This window comes from Eleutherodactylus coqui, chromosome 11 (genome assembly GCF_035609145.1).
Source record: "Eleutherodactylus coqui strain aEleCoq1 chromosome 11, aEleCoq1.hap1, whole genome shotgun sequence".
Classification (NCBI taxonomy): Eukaryota; Metazoa; Chordata; class Amphibia; order Anura; family Eleutherodactylidae; genus Eleutherodactylus; species Eleutherodactylus coqui.
In genome coordinates, this window is record NC_089847.1 from 82966013 (window position 1) to 82988320 (window position 22308).

Consider the following 22308-nt stretch of genomic DNA (forward strand, 5'->3'; position numbering starts at 1 on the left):
TGGGGAGTAATATAGATACCGATATATGCTGCCCGTGGGCATATTAACACTAACCGCTTAGGTTAAGCAGCGCTGCTGATTAGAGCCACCTGATTGGCTCTTCGGCACCACGTGACTACACAGCGTGCACGCGCATTGCCTTCAGCAGCCGTGCACTACACAATACAGTTAAAGGGGTTGTCCCGCGCCGAAACGTTTTTTGTTTTTTTTTTCAAACCCCCCCCCCCCCCCCCCCCGTTCGGCGCGAGACAACCCCGATGCAGGGGTTAAAAAAGAACACCGCACAGCGCTTACCTGAATCCCCGCGCTCCAGTGACTTCTTACTTACCGGTTGAAGATGGCCGCCGGGATCTTCTCCCTCGGTGGACCGCAGGGCTTCTGTGCGGTCCATTGCCGATTCCAGCCTCCTGATTGGCTGGAATCGGCACGTGACGGGGCGGAGCTACACGGAGGCGCTCTCCAGCACGAGCGGCCCCATTGAGAAAAGAAGAAGACCCGGACTGCGCAAGCGCTGAAAATTAGACGGCACCATGGAGACAAGGACGCTAGCAACGGAGCAGGTAAGTGAATAACTTCTGTATGGCTCATAATTAATGCACGATGTACATTACAAAGTGCATTAATATGGCCATACAGAAGTGTATAACCCCACTTGCTTTCGCGGGACAACCCCTTTAAGCAGCACGGGGTTAGGTTTGGGGTTACGGTTTAGGGTTAGGTTTAGGGTTAGCTAAACCTAACCCTAAACCCCAACCCTAAACCTAACCCTACACCTAACCCTAAACCTAACCCTAAAGCCTAACCCTAAACCGTAACCCTAAACCTAACCCCGTGCTGCTTAAGTGTAGTGTGTAGTGCACGGCTGCTGAAGGCAATGCGCGTGCACGCTGTGTAGTCACGTGGTGCCGAAGAGCCAATCAGGTGGCTCTAATCAGCAGCGCTGCTTAACCTAAGCGGTTAGTGTTAATATGCTGCCCGTGGAACTCCAACACAGAAACTGAACATAAATGACGTCACTTCTCTTTAGTTTCCACCTCGGAATTCTATAGTGGATTTGCACCAAAAACCGGGTCAGAGAGACCCAGATTTCAGCCCAGTGTTTTAGAACTAATGACCGCGGCGCACGTAGATTTCCACAGTGGAAACCAGCGAATCAGTGCAGAAATTACTTTCTTTTGCGCACGGATGTGGATCGTCCGCTCAGGGAAGAAACAATTGCAAGCCCAAATTGATTACCTTCCCCACCCCCCTGCTTGGTCTTTAAGCAACCAGTGAAGTATCTGCCTACAAATCCGCAACTGAATTGTGGAGCGCTTGCTTCCATAGAGATCAATTGAGCCCATCGGAATCTGCAGTAAAATGGAGCATGCCGCGATTTATTATCCGTACGTGGCACCACATGCTTGAAATATAAGCCCAACCCCGTAAATAAGCCCTAGCTGCAGAAAAAATAAGAAAAAAAGAATACATCACCTAAGAAGTGCTATTCGGCTCCGGACCGTCGTCCCCGTCACTGGTCTTCAGCATGTTTTCTGGCTGGGGATTAGAAAATCCCCGCCTCCAGGAAGCACTGTCTCTGATTGGCTGAGGTGCTCAGCCAATAAGAGTCAGCACTCGATGAACCAATCACAGCCATTCATTGTCTGTCATTGAATCATCGAGCGCTAGCTCTAATTGGCTGAGCGGCGGCCCTCAGCCAATCAGAGGCAGCACTTCCTGGAGGCGGGGATTTTCCAATCCCCGGCCAGAAGAGATACTGAAGACAACTGTCAGGGACCGGGGAAGGCGGTCCAGAGCCGGACAGCACTTCTTAGGTGATGTATGTGGAGTTTGTAGCCCGTGTGAAAGCGGCCTCAGGTTACGTTCACACATAGCAGGAATACAGCAGATTCTCTGCAATAGAAAATTCTGCAGCAAAACCGACAGCATTACTGCATCAAAAAGAGTCAAAATCTGCATCAATTGCGCTCCGCATTTCCACTACAAGTGAACATACTCTTATCTGCTTTTTAAAAAAAATGTGGCAAAATCTGCGTCTTTCTGCAAAAAGTTTTCAACGCAAATCCGCAAGTTGAATTTGCACTGCCGGTGGGCAACATCCAAGTGTGGAAACCCAACACAGAAACAAGCGTTTCCGCATCAAATCGCAGCATGTTCTATTTTTGTATGGACTCCACACAGCGAGCGCCCGCAGTCATCCGCAGTACAGGAAAAGAAGGTACGCGGGGTCGCCGGCCGTGGTCAGAGCCTGATTCTGTTGCAAGCTCCCACATGTGGAATCCAACTCATTCGTGCGCATCCGGCCTTACGGCTCATACCCACTTGTGATAGTTTTTCTCGCAATGTCAGAGTGAGTGAAGCACATGATTATGAAACCAATCATTTTCAATGGTTTCATACTCATTTGCGATGTCTTCATCCAAGGCTTGCAGCACTAAAATGAGGAGGCAGCGCTGCTTCCTCCTCATTGAAAGTGTTAAGGACCGCTACAGTCCCATAACCTTTCAGGCCTTGGGGTCCAAATTAGTTCGTACCTGGATGCATCAGGGAGGCCAAAAACTACACAAAGATAGTTAATTGGTTCCCACAGATACGTAGAGTTGATGGGATGAAGGCATAATGTAATAAATCAAAAGCAGGACGAGTTGTCAGCTGTTAGTCACAGCTGATAACACGGAGGAGGCAAACTGGGTTTTAATCCTTTCTGCCTTCTTTTCCGAGTACACAGCGTTCAATGAACGCTATGTACTAGGAAGTAAAAGTGGAAGTATACCTTCCACTACACGAGCCGTTGCTCACGTGACCGCCGGGATTCCTTGCTACAGCAGAGCTACAGGGTCCCAGCAGACCCTGATCAGCTCTGCCAGTGACTAATGTCACTACAGGGGATGTTTTCTCCTGTATCTGGGGCTCCTATGGATGCCCCAGCTACAGTGGGAAAGTGTCAAATAAAAAAACAAACCAGTGAATGTCCCCCAGAGGTCTCATATGGCGTTATGGTGGACATAGTAAAAAAATACATAAATAAGTAAAACAAAATTACAGAATAAAATAGAAATCTACACATAAAAAAGAAAATAACGCAAAGCCAACCAAAACCGTCACTGTATGAGTCCTGTAATCCGATAGCTAAAGGAAATAAAATAGGGCAGTTAAACCACCACATGGGTAAAATCCCTAAAAAGTGTCTGGTCCTTAAGGGATTAAGAAAAAAAAAACAATACTAGTATCTTACACTAATAGTCTGCCTGTATTCTGCTTGTGCACAAAGCAGCAAGATAGTATCATACCCACACCAGAACAGCTCAGTGAGTAATACTGTAGCAGAACCAAGCTCTTAATATAAATACAGCACCAGAACCAAGTCATAGAATATATTCCGCATTAGAACCAAGCTGAGTACATAAATACAGCACCAGAACCAAGATCATAACATAAATACAGCACCAGAACCAAGATCATAACATAAATACAGCACCAGAACCAAGATCATAACATAAATACAGTAGCAGAAGTAAATAATTGTGTTAGTCGGGGGTGGGGGGCAGTAACTCCTATCCTTCATCCACGTGATGCCCTCCTACAAACTGGTGGCTGGCGTCCTGTACAAGCACATGGATCGCACTTAGTTAAGAATTCAGTGCAACAAACCTGCAGCAGTTTATAGCACAATACAAGAGGATAGTTTTCAAACCCCAGAAAGAGCGAAATCTGTGGCAAATGTGCCAGAAAAATGTATGACAAAATCTGGGTGTAAATACATGCTGATTATGATGCAGATGTACAGCCACCTCTGGGCCTTAAAGGAACACTCCATTAAAACTTTCCATCATTTCCCTGAGGTGCAAATGACATAGAGTGCATATTGGGGCAGTTAACCCCTTAATGACGTGGCCCTTTTTTGTTTTCCATTTTCGTTTTTTCCTCTTTCCTTTAAAAAAATCGTAAATCCTTTATTTCTCCATCGACGTCGCTGTATGAGGGCTTTTTTTTTGCGGGACAAGTTGTAGTTTTCAGTGGTGCTATTTAATGTACCATATAATGTACTGAAAAACTTTTAAAAAATTCTAATTGGAGTAAAATGAAAAAAACAATGACATTCAGCCATCTTTCAGTGCGTCTTGTTTCTACGGCGCACAAACTGCAACAAAACTGACATGATAACTTTCAGTACGATTGATATGACACCAAACGTGTATAGTTTTTTTTTTTACTATACTACTCTTTTTTTTTTTTCAAAGACATTTAATTTTTTTAAATTATTTTCTGCAGACATCTTCTGCGCACAATAACTTTTTTATTTTTCTGTCGACGTAGTTCTGCAAGGGCTCATTTTTTGCAGGATGTCCAGTAGTTTATGTTAGTTCCAATTCGGAATACGTACAACTTTTTGATCGCTTTTTATTGCATTTTTTCTGAGAGACAGGGTAACTGAAAAAGTGCATTTCTGGCGTTCTTTTTTTTTTTTTCGGACGATGTTCACCATGTGGGGTAAATAATGCGCTACTTTGATAGATCAGACTTTTATGGATGTGACTATACAAAATATTTATTTTTCTTTTATGATTTAGATTTTTTTATTACAGATATGGCAAAAGGGGGGTGATTGAAACTTTTATTACTTTTTTTTTTATATAATTAATAAAACTTTATTGATCTTATTTTTACTTTTCTTTTTAGAGCCCTGGGGGACTACAAGCAGCGATGCTTTGATCGCTCCTGCAGTATGACGTAATGCTATAGCATTACGTCATACTGCGATTTGACAGGCAGTCTATTAAGCCACCCCACGGGGATGGCTCGATAGGCAGTCTCCTAAGGCAGCCCTGGGGCCTTTCAGAGGGCCCCCGGCTGCCATGACACCTGCACGGATCCCCCGTTCTCACCGCGGGGAGGCCGTAGGGGACCCCCAAACATCGTTCAGGGGATTTAAATGCCGCTGTCAGAATTGACAGCATTTAAAGGATTAAAAGCAGCGATTGCCCGCGGGTGTCAGCTGTAATAAGCAGCTGACGCCTGCGCTGTATGAAGAGAGTTCACCCCTGACCTCTCTTCATGGAATTGGTATTCCAAGTTCTGTAAGCCTTGCAAAAAGAAGGATTTCGTTTGTGCCTCAAACCAGTCATCTGTAGCAGCCATGGCATCAGAAATGGTGTGAAATTTAGTACCCTTTAGGTGTTTCTTCAGGTTTGGAAACATGATAGTCAGAGTGAGCTACATCTGGTGAATAAGGTGGGTGGTCAACCAGCTGGAAGCCTAGCTCCACCAGTTTTGCCGTGGTCACTTGTGCATTGTGTCACATTGGACAGCTTGCTGCGCCTTTTGGCCTTTAGAGCTGCCTTCAATTGGTCCAGAAGTTCAATGTAATACCTTGCATTGATGGTGGAACCATTTTGAAGGTAGTCCAATAGCAGCACGCCTTCCTTATCCCAGAACATAGACACCATCACCTTAGTGGCTGATTTTTGCACCCTGAACTTCTTTGGGCGAGGAGAACCACTGCGCCTCCACTCTTTTGACTGCTCCTTGGTTTCAGGGTCATACAAATAAATCCAGGTCTCATCCATAGTGACCAGTCGATCCAGGAAGTTCTTATCATTCCGGAAACGCTGACAAATGGACCGGGAAGTATTCACTCGCATGCTTTTCTGATCTGTTGTCAAACATTTGGGGACCCACTTTGCAGATAGCTTCTTCATGTTCAAATGTTCATGGATAATGACACAAACACGTTCACGAGAAATCCCCATGATGTCCGCTATTCCTTTAGCTGAAATTCGCCAATTCTCCAGTATGAGGTTGTGCGCAGCATCGACGATCTCCAGAACAACCACCTCTCTCGGTCGTCCAGGACGTTCTTCATCATTGGTGCTGAAGTGGCCTGTTTTAAATTTGGCAACTCAGTTCTTAACTGTAGAATATGAAGGGCATTGATCCCCCAATGTCTGCGACATATCACCATGAATATCCTTCGCGGACTTTCCTTGCAGAAACAAGAATTATATCACTCCCCTGCTCTCATTTGCTGTGAATATCGCCTTAGACTCCGCCATTTTGTTTTCCCGCATGCCTAGATCACTGTTGGCATAAGCTACAAACACAAAATTTTGAAAACCTATATTAGACACATAAGGCTTTCATGTGATGTAACATTCATTACCGTAGAAACAAAAAAGGAACACAAAGCCAAAGACTTATCAGCACCCCCTCGTACGTGTACTCCCAGGATCATTCATCACATGCAGTTTCTTTGAAGTCAGTTTTGCTGGAAGCCATGTTGCCATTATTTGTAATAATTTATGAAATGTTCCAAACTAATGTGAATTAGCTACATCTTTAAAGAGGTCTAGAGGTACGGAGTCACATTTTAAACCACCCACCTACTGGAGTAATAAAGCAACACATTTTGTCACTTTTTAAAAAGTCGCATTTTTATATCTGTCTGAAATCTCCACCTAAAGGGGTATTCTGGGCTTTTTTCAACTGATGACCTATCCTCTGGATAGAATGGGGCTGACAAATGGGCCATCTCTCTATGGGGGCCCCTTGGGAGTGGCACCCACTGTAGGCGTCAAGGTAAACTTTCATTTGGATATGTTGATGCTCGTTGAAATTTTTTAACGTTATAACAATGAACAATTAGACCTAATGGGCCTTGATAAGTTTCTTTGAGATCCCGTAAACTAGGGTAGAACAACAAATGTCTCTTTAATACCCCATATACCGGGGTAGAATAATAGATGTCTCTTTAGTATTCTGTAACCAGGGTAGAATCAACAAGAACTGTAAGGCCTTACCAAGACATTACTGTATTTATGAGGCCTACTGGTTCAGGTAGTCCATGAGGCTGAACAGTCCAAGTACACAGCCGACTCCAAATGAGCAGCAGAGAAACAAGAGAAGTTTGCCTGCAAGGCTGACCAGTACAATGCTTTCTCCCTCTGTAGACCTGTAGGGCATAGCAATGGGGTTTAACCAGTCTTTTACAGGAGCAACTCTCAACACACCTTGTCCAGCTCCTCTCCCCGATTGACTTCTTCACGGTAACCAATCAAAAATGGTGGGGGGCAGTCTTCTGTTTCCCTGACCCTCCTCCCCAGAACCACCGCGATTAGGCCTCCTTCACACGGGCGACAAAGTCGCGCGATTTTGTAGCATTGCTATGATGCTACAAATCGCATGTATGTGAAGCCCATGGTTTCCTATGGGTTCCTTCACACGAGATGTTTTCTAGCATGCTACAAAATGACACACAAACCTTGCAGGTCCGGCGATATGCCCGTGACACGCAAGGTTTTGTAGCCCATGTTTCCCTATGGAGCCTTCCTCTTTGTTGCATCGCATCGCACGAAAACGCGGTTTGCATGCGACGTGATGCAACTTTGACAGTAGTAAATGCTACTGTCAAAGCTATAATTTAAGCCCTAACTGCCGAAAAACAAAACACATACATCACCTTAGACGCGCTGTCAGCCCCGCCGCAGCTTCTCCCCAGGTCCCGGCACTGATCTTTTTCCCTTTTGGCTGGGGATTCAAACATCCCCGCCTCCTGGAAGCGCTGTCTGTGATTGGCTGACACTTAGCCAATCACAGCCAGTGCTTCCATGAATGGCAGTGATTGAACCAGCTATTCTTCGAGCACTGGCTGTGATTGGCTAAGTGTCAGCCAATCACAGCCAGCGCTTCCAGCAGCCGGGGATTTTTCAATTCCTGGCCAGAAGATGAAGAAGATCAGTGTCGGGACCTGGGGAGAAGCTGCTGCGGCGCCCCGGACAGTGCGGAAGAGGTGATGTATACTTTTTTTTTTCTCCTTTAGTTACAGCTTATTTTCAGGATAGGGCTTATATTTCAAGCCCCCCTGAAAATCCTCGCAGATGATGCTACAAAGTCATGCGATTTGGTAGCATCACATGCAACTTTGTAGCGCTACAAAATTGTGGTATTGCTGCGATTTTCTCGCTGCGATGCAGTGTTGTCCGTGTGAAGGAGGCCTTAGGCAGTGCTGTTGTCCTAAAAATCAGGGTGAGGTTGTCCCTTCCTTCTTTTGAATTATATGGTACTTCACTCTGTTTCGCAGTCTGTCTCCTGTGTGAACACAACCTTACATTCCTCCTGGACATGGTGCGTCTTACTTCAGGGCGAATGTGACAACACCATTTCACAGAATTTTTTCTTGATTCCTGGAAAACCCTTTAATATTGTAAGTCCCCAAAAAACTCTTTAATAAAAACACATTTTATCTAAAAAAAATGATAGAGGTGTGTATGGCACTGCTGAAGATAAAGGACAACTGCATTCAATTGGTTAATTAATAAATTAGTTAAATAAAGCAGCTATATGAGATTTACTTCTACAAACCATTTCCTATACTTTGACGTCACTGATTGGACCATTCATGAATCCTTCCATAAATTGCATATGTTTTAAGATCTCTGATTCAAAGCTGATAATGGGATTGTGGATTGGCATTATGCAACTAATGCTAGAAAATCTGTGGATATATGCATATGGGGTCTTAGCAATAAATCTTGCAGAGGACACAACATAGCGTGTTTGTCTGTCTGTCTTCATCAATGATACATTTGTGGACCTGTCCTACTATTCACTCCCTGATTCTCCTCCTCCTGTCTTTCCCACTGTCTGTGAATACCCTGCCTAGCCTTGTACCAGCATATTCAGTCACTTAGCCACTTCTCACCATCCTCCTCCTTTCCCCACTCTCCCCTCCCCCATTTCTCTTTGTTGCAGGGTGTGTTTGGTGTAGCTGCAGTGAAGAAGCTTTTCTCAGCATCCTGTATCCCTCCATCACCAAACCAGAAAGGTAGGTACCAATTACAGCAACCTTTATATGATGATGGGGAGAACATGTCATCTATGTATCCAGGCCTGCGATTGAACCTAGCTCACCCCCCTGAGAGTCTTTCTATATGAACAGCCTTCTAAAGGCATCCCCATTCATTGCTTCTATTGCCCCACCTTCCAGATAAGATATCCCCTGTGGTAACGTAGGGATATTTAGAAACTCTATTAGGCAAAACCTTTGCCAAAACATAACACTGTAATAATAAATATTGTAAAGGAGGCATTACTGTATGTAAGATACGGTACGGATTGTATTGCAATATTTGCAGTCATATTGATACAATTCTGCAACAGAAGAAAACATAGTAATACAAAAGAAAACATTTGTCTCCTTTACCATGTTCTCTTCTATGACTGTATTGTACGAAGATGTAGATGCCCCCTTTTTTCTCTACAATGCATTGGTTGATGTCATATGTAAAAGCGGGGAACGGCTCAAACTAGGTGCATCCTAGCAGAATGTGACACAAGAGTAAGAGCTCATTCCCACAATCCGATTTTATGTCCTTTTGACATAGAAAATGGGATTGGGTCAGAACAGGAGGAATAATGGAGATATCGTCTTCTTCCTCTGTGTAATCCGTCCCCATTTTAAATTACAGAGATACAGAAGGAAATACAGACATGAAACTGACTGTTCAAGACTTTAATTAGTCATTTATTTTGGTAAACACGTTACCCAGATACTTCCAGGCCAATATGGCTGAATCTGAGGAAGAAGTATGATAAGCAACTGAGAGCCGATGACAAGCTCGCACCAGCCTTTCCCTTGTGTGATAAGACACTATTTGCTGTATTTCGTTTGGCCCCTTCTTTCTTTATGACTTTAATTCTATCAAATTATGAAAGAATCTATAAATGTACGATGCCTACTTCAATATATCCTGCGCATTATCCATAAACGCTGCCTTTGATTTCATTCTGGACTTGTCTGTGTTTAATGTTTTTTTCCCTGTACATAGATGCAAATTTCGACATAAATAAGGGCCCCTTCACACCTGAATTTGGACTCTTTTAGGGCTTTCCATCTTTCTTCTCCGTTTTTGGAGCAGAGAAACGGAATTAAAATAGGTAAAAAAGAAAGAAGTTTTTTCCCCCTCCGTTGATTTCAACAAGGTATCAAAAAATAGAACGCAAACAGAGAGGTTTCCATTTGCTTCCGTTCCATTAAAGGAGATGTCTCGAGGAAGCAGTGATTTTTTTTTTTTGCCCAGTCCCCCTAATTAAACATACATTACTAATTACCCCTGTAAATGACTTTCCTAGCTGGTTTGTACTTACCGTTCCAGCGTTTCAGCAACTTATAAAAGTTTCCCCAAGATGGCCGCCGGCTCTTTCCCCGTCGCTCGCTGCAGCCCGACGTGCGCGCTCCCGAGACGCTGCCAGCTGTGTCTCCATGGCAACCGGACGCCCTGCAGCCGCCGACCAGTCACCCACCGCCAGGCAGCAGGTAACCGGCGCTAGCCCCCGGCTCCCCAGCGCTACGCTCCCGGCTCCCCAGCGCTAGACCCTCAGCCCAGGTGAAGGCCCCGGAGCCCAGCGCTGGGCTCCGGGGCCTTCACCTGTCAGTGAACATCACCCCCGACCCATCACTTACCCCCCTGGCCCAGCGCTAGTTCCCCCGGCCTAGCGACAGCCCCCCCCCCGGCCTAGCGACAGCCCCCCCATCGCAGCGACAGCCCCCCCGGCCTAGCGACAGCCCCCCCATCGCAGCGACAGACCCCCCCCCGGCCTAGCGACAGCCCCCCCATCGCAGCGACAGCCCCCCCCGGCCTAGCGACAGCCCCCCCATCGCAGCGACAGCCCCCCCGGCCTAGCGACAGCCCCCCCATCGCAGCGACAGCCCCCCCCCCGGCCTAGCGACAGCCCCCCCATCGCAGCGGCAGCCCCCCCCGGCCTAGCGACAGCCCCCCCATCGCAGCGACAGCCCCCCCCGGCCTAGCGACAGCCCCCCCATCGCAGCGACAGCCCCCCCCATCGCAGCGACAGCGACGACAGCCCCCCCCCCCCGGCCCATCACTTACCTGGACGGCAGGACAGCTGGGCGGCTTCTCCGGACAGCTGGGCGGCTCTGCACCTTCCTCTAACAGAGGAAGGTACAGAATGGCCGCTTCAGCACGCTCCCGAGCAGTGACAGCTCATCTGCGCATGCGCAGAAGAGCTGTAGCGGGGAGCACACTGAAGCGGCTCGTGCTGAAAGGAGAAGACCGGACTGCGCAAGCGCGTCTAAAAAAGCAAGCTGCCGGCGAATTTAGACGGAACCATGGAGACGAGGACGCTAGCAACGGAGCAGGTAAGTGGAATAACTTCTGTATGGCTCATATTTAATGCACGATGTATATTACAAAGTGCATTAATATGGCCATACGGAAGTGTATACCCCCACTTGGTTTCGCGAGACCACCCCTTTAAGTTTCCTTCTTTACATGGAAAAATAGTGTAGTTTGCATCAGTTTTTTTTTCCATAAACGGAAACCTAACGGAACGGAAGCAAATGCAAACCTCTGCTTGCTTTCCATTTTTTGAAACCCCATTGAAATCAAGGGGGAATAAACAAATCTGTGTTTCTTTGTTTTAATTCCATTTCGCTGCTCTGAAAACGGATCAGAGAGATGGAAAGCCCAAATGGAGCCCGGATGCAGATGTGAAAGGGTCCTAAGGCCCTGTCCTTCGTCGAAAAACCTCTGATGCCAGATCCTTCCTGTTTATGAACTATGGGAAAAATTTATTATGTGGGGTTTTTGTCAGTTTTTCTAGGGGACCATTAGTGTTATTTGCAACAAATGTATCACAGTGTCACGTGCTAATTATAAATTTATTATATCTAAAAATGTCTAGAGATGTGACATTTGCTAAAAAGCCTCATTCCGCCCAAACATTGTCACCTTTTCTCACTATGCTGGAAAAGTAGAGAGGTGGAAAACAGCAAAATCCCTCTTGCACCAACATTCCAATTTTTTGATGCCAGAATTCTGGTGTAATTTAATCCATTGCCCCTATATGTGGTGATGTAACCACATCACACCTGTCATGATGATCTTCTGTCACATCACTCTTTATTTTTTTTTCTACTTATCTTTTGATTTTAAAGAACAGTGGGAGTATAAGGTTAACTTAACACGGGCCAACTATCACTGAAAAAACACTTTTTAACAAGGGATTCTAAGTGATAGTTGTGTGGAACTCCACAGGGCACTGAGTGGGAAATCGCTTGGTTGTTACTAGTCGCTTCGTTTCAGTTATCGCTCAGAATGTTCGAAGTCAATGCAGGCGCACTCCACCTCCATTTAGTGAACAGCTTTGGCTCCTGTGTGAGCAAAGAAGCAATAGCCAAGGCCCCCTGTCCACGGGTGTGGACCGCGGAGAATCGGGGCAATTCGCAGCATGCTGCAAATTGCCCGCCGCGAGCAGAGAATCGCAACGATTCTCTGCCCGTGGACGCGGGGCCAGCGCTTTCCATAGCAATGCTATGGAAATCTTTGGCCGGCGTGAATACACGTGTGTGAATACACATCCGTGGACCGGGGGCCTAAAGCCACCGGAAGAACTGGGCCCCTACTGATGGCAAGAATGAAACAGCCCGATTCTCACTTATATTCCATGCTTCATTGGCTTGTAGCCCTAAGACCTTAGTATCTCAGAGCCATGTTAAACCCAGCTATTGTAATAATGATTGTTGCAGGCCATTTCTTTTCTAGCAATCCTTGAGGATCGGTCCTCAACAAAGCTGTACAGCCCTCATATATTAGCCTATGGCGGTCCTTTTGGGCCAATCCTTTTCTTTTTGTATGAAGTATGAACGGCACTCTTTTTTGCCTTATTAATGTGCAACATTTCTAACCGTCCCAGTACAAAAAGTTTAAACTGCAACAAAATTTTGCGCTACACGATATATATGAGCTACGTGTGAACTTACACATATACAAAAAGCAACCGTGCGCTTCGAGTGTTTTTCTTTTTTTTGTATGTTTTTTTAATAACATTTTGAACATGCAGTTTTTCTGCCACTTCTGAAGCACTATAGAAAAGCCAAGGGTAGGAAACTCCGGAAACAATGGCAAACGTAGAGGATGCTACGTTGTGAAAAGGATATGCCGCTAATCGCAAAAGCCGTAATACTGTGTAATGTAGGCTCTTCAATATTTTTAGTCTTAAGTCAGTAAATGGCAATGAAGATGCCCCTAAAAGTAAACCGCTGTATGTGAATCCAGCTTAAGGGTTCCTTCACATAAATTGCGCACACCTCAGTGCAACGTATTTGAGCTGCAAGCTTTTTTTATGCTCATATCAGTGTGTTTTACTGTACTTGTTCCGAGTGCAAGGCTTGGACTTTTGCGCGCTGGACACGACCGCACCCAATTTAAAAGGCTATTAAGTGTAATGTGTCCCAGATGTGTTCCTTTTCCTCATAATAGCTTGCACGCACTCGCCCACCCCCATAGACTTGTATGGGGACCTTTGGTGCGCAGATGCACACAAAAGTAGAGCATGCTGTGTTTTTCATTTGTACGAAAAAAACCCCACACAGCATGACCTATTTTAGTGCGTTTTCCGCACCAAAAAAGGCCATAGAAGTAAATAGCCCAGCGCAAATACTAAGTGAATACAGTGAATAGTGAATATTCACTGCATATTTTTCGCTTGCGTAAATACTCTGCGTATTAGGCTGCCTGCAGACGGCCGGGTCAGATCCGGCAGCGAGAATTCTCGCCGCGGGACCCGACCTGAGCGCCTGCAGAGAGCAGCGCGTACTCACCCGCGCCCCCCGCTCTTTAATGTGCCGACTGCTGGGCAGCCGGCGCATGTGCAGACCGGAGCCGGCGGCGGGTGAGTGACGTTTCTGAATAGAGCATGCCGCGGTTTGTTAACGCAATCCTATGCAGGTTTTAAGCGGCGGAAATCATGCCGCAGAATTTCCGCCCATCTGCAGGCGGCCTTGCGAGCACAAAAACCTGCAGGAAGGAACAAAATACAAAGGGTGAAGAGATTTTCAGTCATGTAAATATGCAGCATATTTACGCAACTGAAATACGCATACACCCATGTGTAATATGGACGAGTGTCCCAGCCCCAACACACGTCTACTGACTGGAACGCAGAACATCATAGCCCCCTATGATGGTTTTACATTTGGGCCAAATTACTACATTTTGACCTCTGTGTTTCCAATACATTTTTGGTTTTGGGGTGGGTAATATCTGTATTAGGACATTGTGTAGATGCTAGAATTTAAAAGGGTGTCTAAAAGAGACAACCATTCTGAAATTGGTTTTATGCCAAAACCCAAAGGATCCAAGCAGAGGGTTTACTCTTTAGTGGTTACCCCAGGATCTAAAATTATTCTCTATCCACAGGATAGAGGATAGCTTTGTCATCAATGGGGGTCTCACCGTTGAAGACCCTACTGATCCCGAGAATGGGGGCTCTGTGTCCCTCTCTTCCACCACTGCCGTGAGACCCCCACCGATTATAAGGTTATTCTCTATCCTATGGATAGGGAATGCCTGCTTTAAGATCCTTTTTTAACCAAAAAGGAGCACAAAAATATGACAGGGTGGCCCATCCATAAAGTGTTTTCCCAAATTTTAATATCCATGGCCTTCATGATCAGCTGGGCGGTGGTTCATTCAGCGAATTACCCCATAAAGTACTATCAGTGTACATGCAGCTACGTATGATACTGCTGCCCAATCCAAATCACTTAAGCGGCTATCAGCATTTAAGGGATTCTTGGCTTTAGACAATCCTTACTTGTTAGAAGGGGCCCTTTACAATACACCAATCATAAAGTACCCCTCTGCTAGACCCCAAGAGATCAGCCGGCCAAGAAAACGTCATAATGTGACATCACCCTAGGAGTCAAGTCATGACTCGGTGCTTGCACCAGGGGACTTTACCTTTACCTACCTCCAAAGCAAGAGCAAGCACTCTACTCTGACCAAGAGATGAGGATACTGAACATAGGATCACCCTCTATTACCTCCTTAATGGGGTATATGCAGTGGGTTTTTAAAAATGGACAGCCCCTCTAAAGCCTTTAAAAAGAGGTGAATTATCATTTACATTTTTTAAAAAATGTTTAACTTCTGGTAAAATATTTTACTGCAATTTTATAAACCAGGCCGGGCTCCAGCCTAAAAAATATTTACCTACGACTCATTGGATCCTAAACTGAATAATTTAGGAGTCAAATTTTGTTACCAAATTTAAAGGAACCCCCTTTAAGAGGTTTTATTTTAATTTGTGCTCACCGTGTGTAAAAATAAGTGCTCCTATAGTCACCTCTCCTGGCTCCCTGCACATCCAGGGCTGCACCTCTGTACTCCGCACCGGGTCTGTTTACAGGTGGCAGAGGCATTCTGTGAATGGGGCATCACTGACTGCTGCACTCACAAATGTCAGCTGTACACCGCAGAGGTCTGCGCTTCACTGCAGCAGCCTGTGATGTCCTGTTGCTAGAATGCCAGTATATAAACACACAGCCATAAGGGAAATTTGAGCTGTAGGGACCCGGGGGAGGCAAGTATAGGATGTGCAGGACTAGAATTAATACTCCCCCATACACTAATATATATTATACACACATACACATACATAATTACATCCACAGGCTTTGGCTCCCCCCGATACAATCAATCACATAGAGGTTCCCCTTCCCATTATTCACTCAAGGCAAGTGCCCACCTCCAGCCGCTCAAATTATATACTAATGGAAATGGGCCAACAGAAGCCCTGAATCTCCAGTGTGCATCAGGGATGGGGTAAGAGCTGATAGATGCAGAGTTCAGCCTTCAATTATGACAGGCTGATAGACAGGTGCAGTGGGGCTGGTCACAAATGGCAACAAGATTGAAAAATCTTGTTACCATTTGCAAATTTTGGTTGCGACCTGGAGCCCTACAAGGTAGTCTATGATTGGGTATCTTGTTAAGAGTAGCTCTAGTCTCCTTTTCCTATGTCTCTCTGAAAGTTTTACCAACAGAATGTCTGCAGGAAATACATATAGATGCAAAGTTAATTCTTACTTAAAGCCAAGCCACAATTTTTAGTTCATCACATTAAGGGTGCATTCCCACGAACGTATATCGGCTCGGTTTTCACGCCGAGCCGATATACGTTGTTCTCGTGTGCAGGGGGGGGGGGGGGATGGAAGAGCCAGGAGCAGGAACTGAGCTCCCGCCCCCTCTCTGCCACCTGCACTATTTGCAATGGGGAGAGGCGGGGGTGGGGCTAATTCTCAGAACTTAGCTCCGCCCCTGGCCCGCCTCTCCCCATTGCAAATAGTGCTGAGGGGCGGAGAGGAGGCAGAGAGGGGGCGGGAGCTCAGTTCCTGCTCCTGGCTCTTCCATCCTCCCCCCCCCCTTGCACACGAGGACAACGTATATCGGCTCGGCCTGAAAACCGAGCTGATATACGTTTGTCTGAATGCAGCCACAGAAAGTGTTTAGTGGCCATAATAATGGAATAATTCTTTGAGCTTTTTAGGCCATTAAAACTGCCTTCATTCATTATTACACTAATATCTCAAGGTTACCATTATTAATTTGATGACCAGTGCAAGGCAAGGGCCAAGTCACACAAGCGTTAGCGTATTTCAGTCATGTAAATACGCTGCGTATTAGCACAACCAAAAATCGCAAACGCCTACATATTTCATGCTCTTATGTGGGCAGTGCATGCACTAAGATAGGACATGCGGCGTATTTTGTCATGCGATCGCACAGCACGTGAAAAAATACGCTCATGCACAAAGCTCTTGAAAATCAATGAGATCTATTCACTACGTATTATATATATATGCAAAGATTATGTGCATAATACGTGGCGCGAATATACCCGTCTGAGCGAGTACTAAGACTCAAATTTACACTCTGGTAAGATATTGTTTGACTCCCTGCAGAATAGCCGATCCACCTGATGCCATAACGAACACGCTCCAATTATTACCAGAACATGTAGTCGTTACAGCCCCCACTAGACTAGTCACACTAGAAGTTTACAAAGATTTGCGCCTTTAGGCTGAACTCTCATCAGCGTATTTGCATTGCGTTTTACGTGCGCAATTTATGCAGTAAATGGAGTCAATGAAAGTACATTGATTTTCATTGTTCCACTTCTACTTGCATATATTACGCACGTAAAAAAGAACACATGTTCTATTTTAGCACGTATTATGCGCACAAGAGCCTTATCGCTCTCTATAGACGTGTTAGAAACAGTGCGTACGCAGTTACATTACGTCTGCAGTGTTATTTTAGGACACGAGTACAGGACAGTGCATGTAAAATACACTGTATATGTGCAGGCAGGTATACACGAGCAAAAACGTGACCGTACGTAGCAATTTTTATGCAGCCCATTACGATCCGGTCGTGTGAGCCTAGCCTTAACCGGAGCTAAACATCAGAGCCCTTCTGACAAGGCTAATTTTGCTGGTAGATTGTCTTCGTACGAATGCAATACCACCAACACGGAGTACGCGGTTGTGCGCTAATGGACATCAGCATCTTGACTTAAGTGCATCGGACTCCCATTTACTTGTCCAGGAGCCATTGTGGAATAATTAAGAAAACATTAGTTTGTAAAGAGCGGCTGCATTCATGTGCAGATGATGCAGCACAAGATCTGGGGTTTATATATAAATAAGCTCATGTGCAGAACGTATCCATAGCCTGCAAGCTTATGTAATGAACCCCTATTACATGCAGTCTAGGACAAGGTTTTCTGTGTAGGGTATATTAAGAGTCCAGTATGGTGTTCTCTATAGAGCTTGGATATTACAGGGGTTTCCCAAAGTTACATTGGTAAACTGTAGGCAAGCCTCATAAATAACACATACTCACCAGCTTCGGCCCCCTATTGCTTCAGCACTGCATCTCCCATCCTTCCTGCCGGCTCCTGCCCAGCTTCAGTAAATGACATTCCCTATACAGACTGACCGCATCCATCAGCCTGTATATGAAACATAACCAACGGCAGCCTGTAAACAGCTGCTGCGGAGAACGGGAGAGGTAGGGGGCCAGAAATGGGGAGTTACGGGATTTTTTCTTTTCTTCTTTAACTCCACAAACTTTTACTGGCCAAATCTGCATTTTCAACCCAAAAACATGCATTCTAAAGTAGAAGTGAATATTTATAGACTTCTCATGTGCATCCAATTCTCCTTTTCAGCTTCAAAATACTGATCAAGTCTACAAGAAGCCTAAAAAAGAGACAAAAACATTTTAAAAAATCTGAATTAGGGCAAAAGTGGGTTGGGTTTAGGGGCACAAAACAGGAAGTACATAGTTCAGACCTCAGAAATGGTCATAGGTGAGAATCATCAACTGGAGCGGACTTCTTAATGTTACCTCGGTGTGATCAGAAGTTTTTTGGTAACTCATGAACTCTATTTCTCTTCCTAGGCAACCATGAAAGGAGACACCCCTGTGAATAGCACACTAAGTGTTGGACAGGCCAGGAAGCTTGTCGAGCAGCTCAAGATTGAAGCCTCCATGTGTCGCATTAAAGTATGTAATAGAGAAGAGAAAATCGTCCTCCACCAAGTATTTTACAGAATACATTAAGGCGGCTATGTTCAGATTTGTTGTAGGTTTTCAGTGCTAATAATGCCCTAGAAATGGGCAACGAAGTACAACACAAGCCATCCATAGCATGCCTGCCCTATAGGTGTCCAATTCCTTCTGGATTTAACAATCCCAGTGTAACATATGCAGATTTGAGACCGTATGTCTGAACATAACTTCAGCAGAGGACTGGCAATACTGCAATCTTTGTATTGCAGTGTTACATTACATCTCCCCACTTCCATGGATACTTCCCCTGTGTCACAGCTAACCGCTTATGTATTCATTAAAATGTGACTTTGATCTAAACTTGGTCTTTCTATACAGGTCTCAAAGGCAGCATCAGACCTCATGGCATTCTGCGACGCTCATGCGTGCGAGGATCCACTGATTACACCGGTGCCCACATCGGAAAACCCATTCAGAGAGAAGAAGTTCTTCTGTGCCCTTCTCTGATCCATCCTGCGGATGAAGGAAACCCCTACTAAGCTCTCTGGCAATCCCAGCCAGACCACTTTTCTTCTCATTTACCGTCAAAGCCCCTCCACCTCACATCTCGTCACCATTTGAGTGGTTTTAATGTTGGCCCTGTTCTTCCTCAGCATGAAGAATTACTGTATCCCAGTCTAGGGGGACTTGAGAAACTTTTATTTCATCTGATGGGAGATTGGGGGTTGCACAAGCAGTATTTATTTGTAAGTTATACCAACAGTAATAAATATTAGTAAAACAAACAAGTTTAGACTGATTTATTAAATCAACAGATGTAACGAATAAAGCAGAGAAAACAAAGGCAGCGGTTGTATAACAGCATGAAATGAATGGGCGTTAAGACTGAATATCAGCCACTTTACAGCCATGAAACCGGATCCTGGAGTCCCGCTGGTCAGATGTCCACAGCAGTGCTTCAGTGTATTCCTACTGTACTTTCAGGGAATTCTGGAACAAAACAAGTGCTTCTGTTATATGTACCGTCTGATCTCATATCATCGTCCAAGGTGGGAAAGACACACAGAAGGCAGTTATTGCTCACACACAGCACAAGAGACAAGCTGATGCTGAGACCTACACTACTTGTAAAACATGACGATCATACTCTGATTTAGCAGGAGCTACTGAACAGGGAGTCATATAAGAGAATGCAAAATGTGGCGGTGACAGCTTTTGCACAAAAGCGCAGTTTGCATTGCATTAATGTCAGGAACTGCTATAAGTCCCATTCCGCGTGAGAGCAGGTACACACATGGGGAGAGGCCAAGATACTTAGAAAAGGCTGGAATCACACATAGCAACATAGTATGTAAGGCTGAAACAAGATTACTTTCCGGTAGTCAGTGTCCCATGAGCCCATGACAGCGCCTATGAAAGAGCCTCCCTCCCTCCGGACAGGACCACCCCCCCCCCCGGTCTCTAAATACAGGAACACCCTTCACCTCCTCCGTTCTGTAGCAAGATCAGTGGACTATTTGAGGTCCTTTTATGTTTTGTTACACCTAATTTTATTTTACACTTCAACAGCAGCAGGGTGAGAATTAGCAGTGCTGTCATGTTTCCCTTACACCCATGACAGTACCTATGAGAGATTAAATGAAATAATTAGGGGGAACGATGCCAGTTGTAAGTACTATTCTACTGATGACAACCATGTTTCCCCAAAAATAAAACCCCGTTTTATATTAATTTTTGCCACAAAGCCTTATTTTCAGGGGATGTCTTATCATACTTAGCAGGCGCCACCCAGGCCCCTCCCACTGGGCTCTACAGTTCCGGCTGGCTTCCTTGCTGTTCTCAGTGCCAACAGAAGATCGCTTGCTGGTAATGGGATTTGTAAACCCCGCCTCCAGCAAGCAATTGCTCTGATTGTTTCTCAAGCACCGAGGGTTCAGCCAATCACTGCGGCGCTCGTTGAACCAATTACAGCCATTTAATGCGATTGGTTGAACCCACGGCTATTGGTTGAACCCACGGCTATGAGGACCAATCAGGGCATTCGCTTGTTGGAAGTAGGGTTTAGAAACCCCATTACCAGCAAACAATCTTCTGTCGGCGCTGAGAACTACAATTAAGCTGGCCGGAAATGCAGCGATCAGTGGGAGGGACCTAGACGGCGCCTGCTAGGCAAGTGATGCTTTTTTTCCCCCCTTCATTTGGAGCAGCTAGGGCTTATTTTTGTAGTAGGGCTTATATTTTATCCCCTCCCCCCCAAAATAAAACCCTAAAAATCAGGATAGGGCTTATTTTAGGGGTAGGTCCTATTTTCAGGGAAACACTAATAGCCCATTGGATTAGAAAATCCACCTATAGAATACAAGTAAAAATCCAGTCTTACATATTTGATAAATGGAAATATTGGTAGAAACCGTGCCATACAACCTAACATTCTAACCCTACAAAAATATACAAGATGAAAGCAAAAATGTAAAGGGTGAACGTACCTTAAAACTACTCCTTTACATAAAGATGTGGCTTCAGAAAGAATGTCTTCTACAAACCCACTATGGTAGATTACATTCACCTGGTCTTACCCAATGCAACCCCTATATACCCCAAACAGCTCTTATGCAATCAGAACAATCTCACTTCATTCCAAAATGGTATTCTTTAATCAGAACATTACTGAAAATGTAAGGTGAGGAAAATTACACACATCGGTAATTTCATTTTTCAGAAGAACCCATGTCGGCACCAGGAGACAGGGAATAGGAAACCAGTAGATAAAACTGGGGAGCTTCTCCATTGCATCAGTGGTTTACAGAGCAAGGAGGACCCCAGCCAGTTTATAGAACTACACACACACACTATATATATATATATATATATATATATATATATATATATATATATATATATATAAAATATTTATTTATTAACGGGTGAAAAAGTTAACAGGGAAGGTATAAGAAGGGGTGCCGTCATGTGTTCCAGAAAATCAAATTACAGAGGGACCATCGTTTGGAGAGCCTTTCTGCCAAAAAACAGAATTAAGATTCAACCAATAGTGTTGGGGGAAAAAAAGTCCTGGAAGAAGACCAAGTAGGAGCCAGGCAAATCTGTTCTATAGATACACCTGCTCACTCAGCTCAAGAAGTAGCCAGCACTCTGATGGAATGGGCTCTAAACTCCGTAGGGGAATCCTGGCCAACTGAATAGGCAAGGAAAATAGCCAACCTAGTCCAATGGGCCAGAGGACTCTGTTGCTACCTTCCCTTTGTTTTGGCCTTGCTAAAGTACAAAGAGAGCACTCTGCTGTTGCCTGAATATACTGAATCAAACACCTATGCATATGTAACGAATTACATTCCTGCTCCTTCTCATTTTTGGATTGCTGCAAAGAGGGCAAGATCTCCTGTGATCTATGAAATGTGGTAGATACTTTAGCTGAAAAAAGCTGGATCAGGCTTAATTATCATTGCCCTCCAGAATGGAGGTAAAGTTAGGACTAACTACGGGCCGACATGAATGCTGTAAAGAGAATTGTTTTCAGAGTTAGAATCAATATCCATCTGGAATCTATCGGCTCAGAGGGGCTGTTGAACACCAAATTTAAATCCCATGGGAGGAATTTTACTTCTACATATTGGTCCAGATCTAAAAGAGGCTCTTTTACATCTCACAATCCTAAGGGTGCTTTACCAATTTCTAGTCAAAAAGAGCTCCCAGTGCAGAGACCTGAACCTTTAGACGCGTGTGGCCAACCCTTTCAGTAAAAGTTCTAGAATAGATTTAAAGTCTGAAGGACTCGTATTAACAAGACCTAGAATTTTATTTCCAAATCGCTGCATTGATCCTGGTTATCACCATCGAACAGCTTTTTAACAAGGGAGGTACCAGAGGAAACCCTTTTTTTGGTGAATAAATCCCTTTCAATTTCCATTCCGCT

At 44.9% G+C, this 22308-nt stretch overlaps 1 protein-coding gene across 1 annotated transcript; it reads left to right on the plus strand.

Moving 5' to 3' along the window:
• The first annotated feature begins 8683 nt into the window (after nt 1-8683).
• Nucleotides 8684-19165, plus strand: GNG3 (G protein subunit gamma 3). Its single transcript, XM_066582847.1, has 3 exons — nt 8684-8821; nt 18267-18371; nt 18756-19165. Exons 2-3 carry the CDS (start codon nt 18273-18275, stop codon nt 18882-18884), a joined length of 228 nt encoding a protein of 75 aa, XP_066438944.1. The 5' UTR covers nt 8684-8821; nt 18267-18272; the 3' UTR covers nt 18885-19165.
• The last annotated feature ends 3143 nt before the right edge of the window (nt 19166-22308 follow it).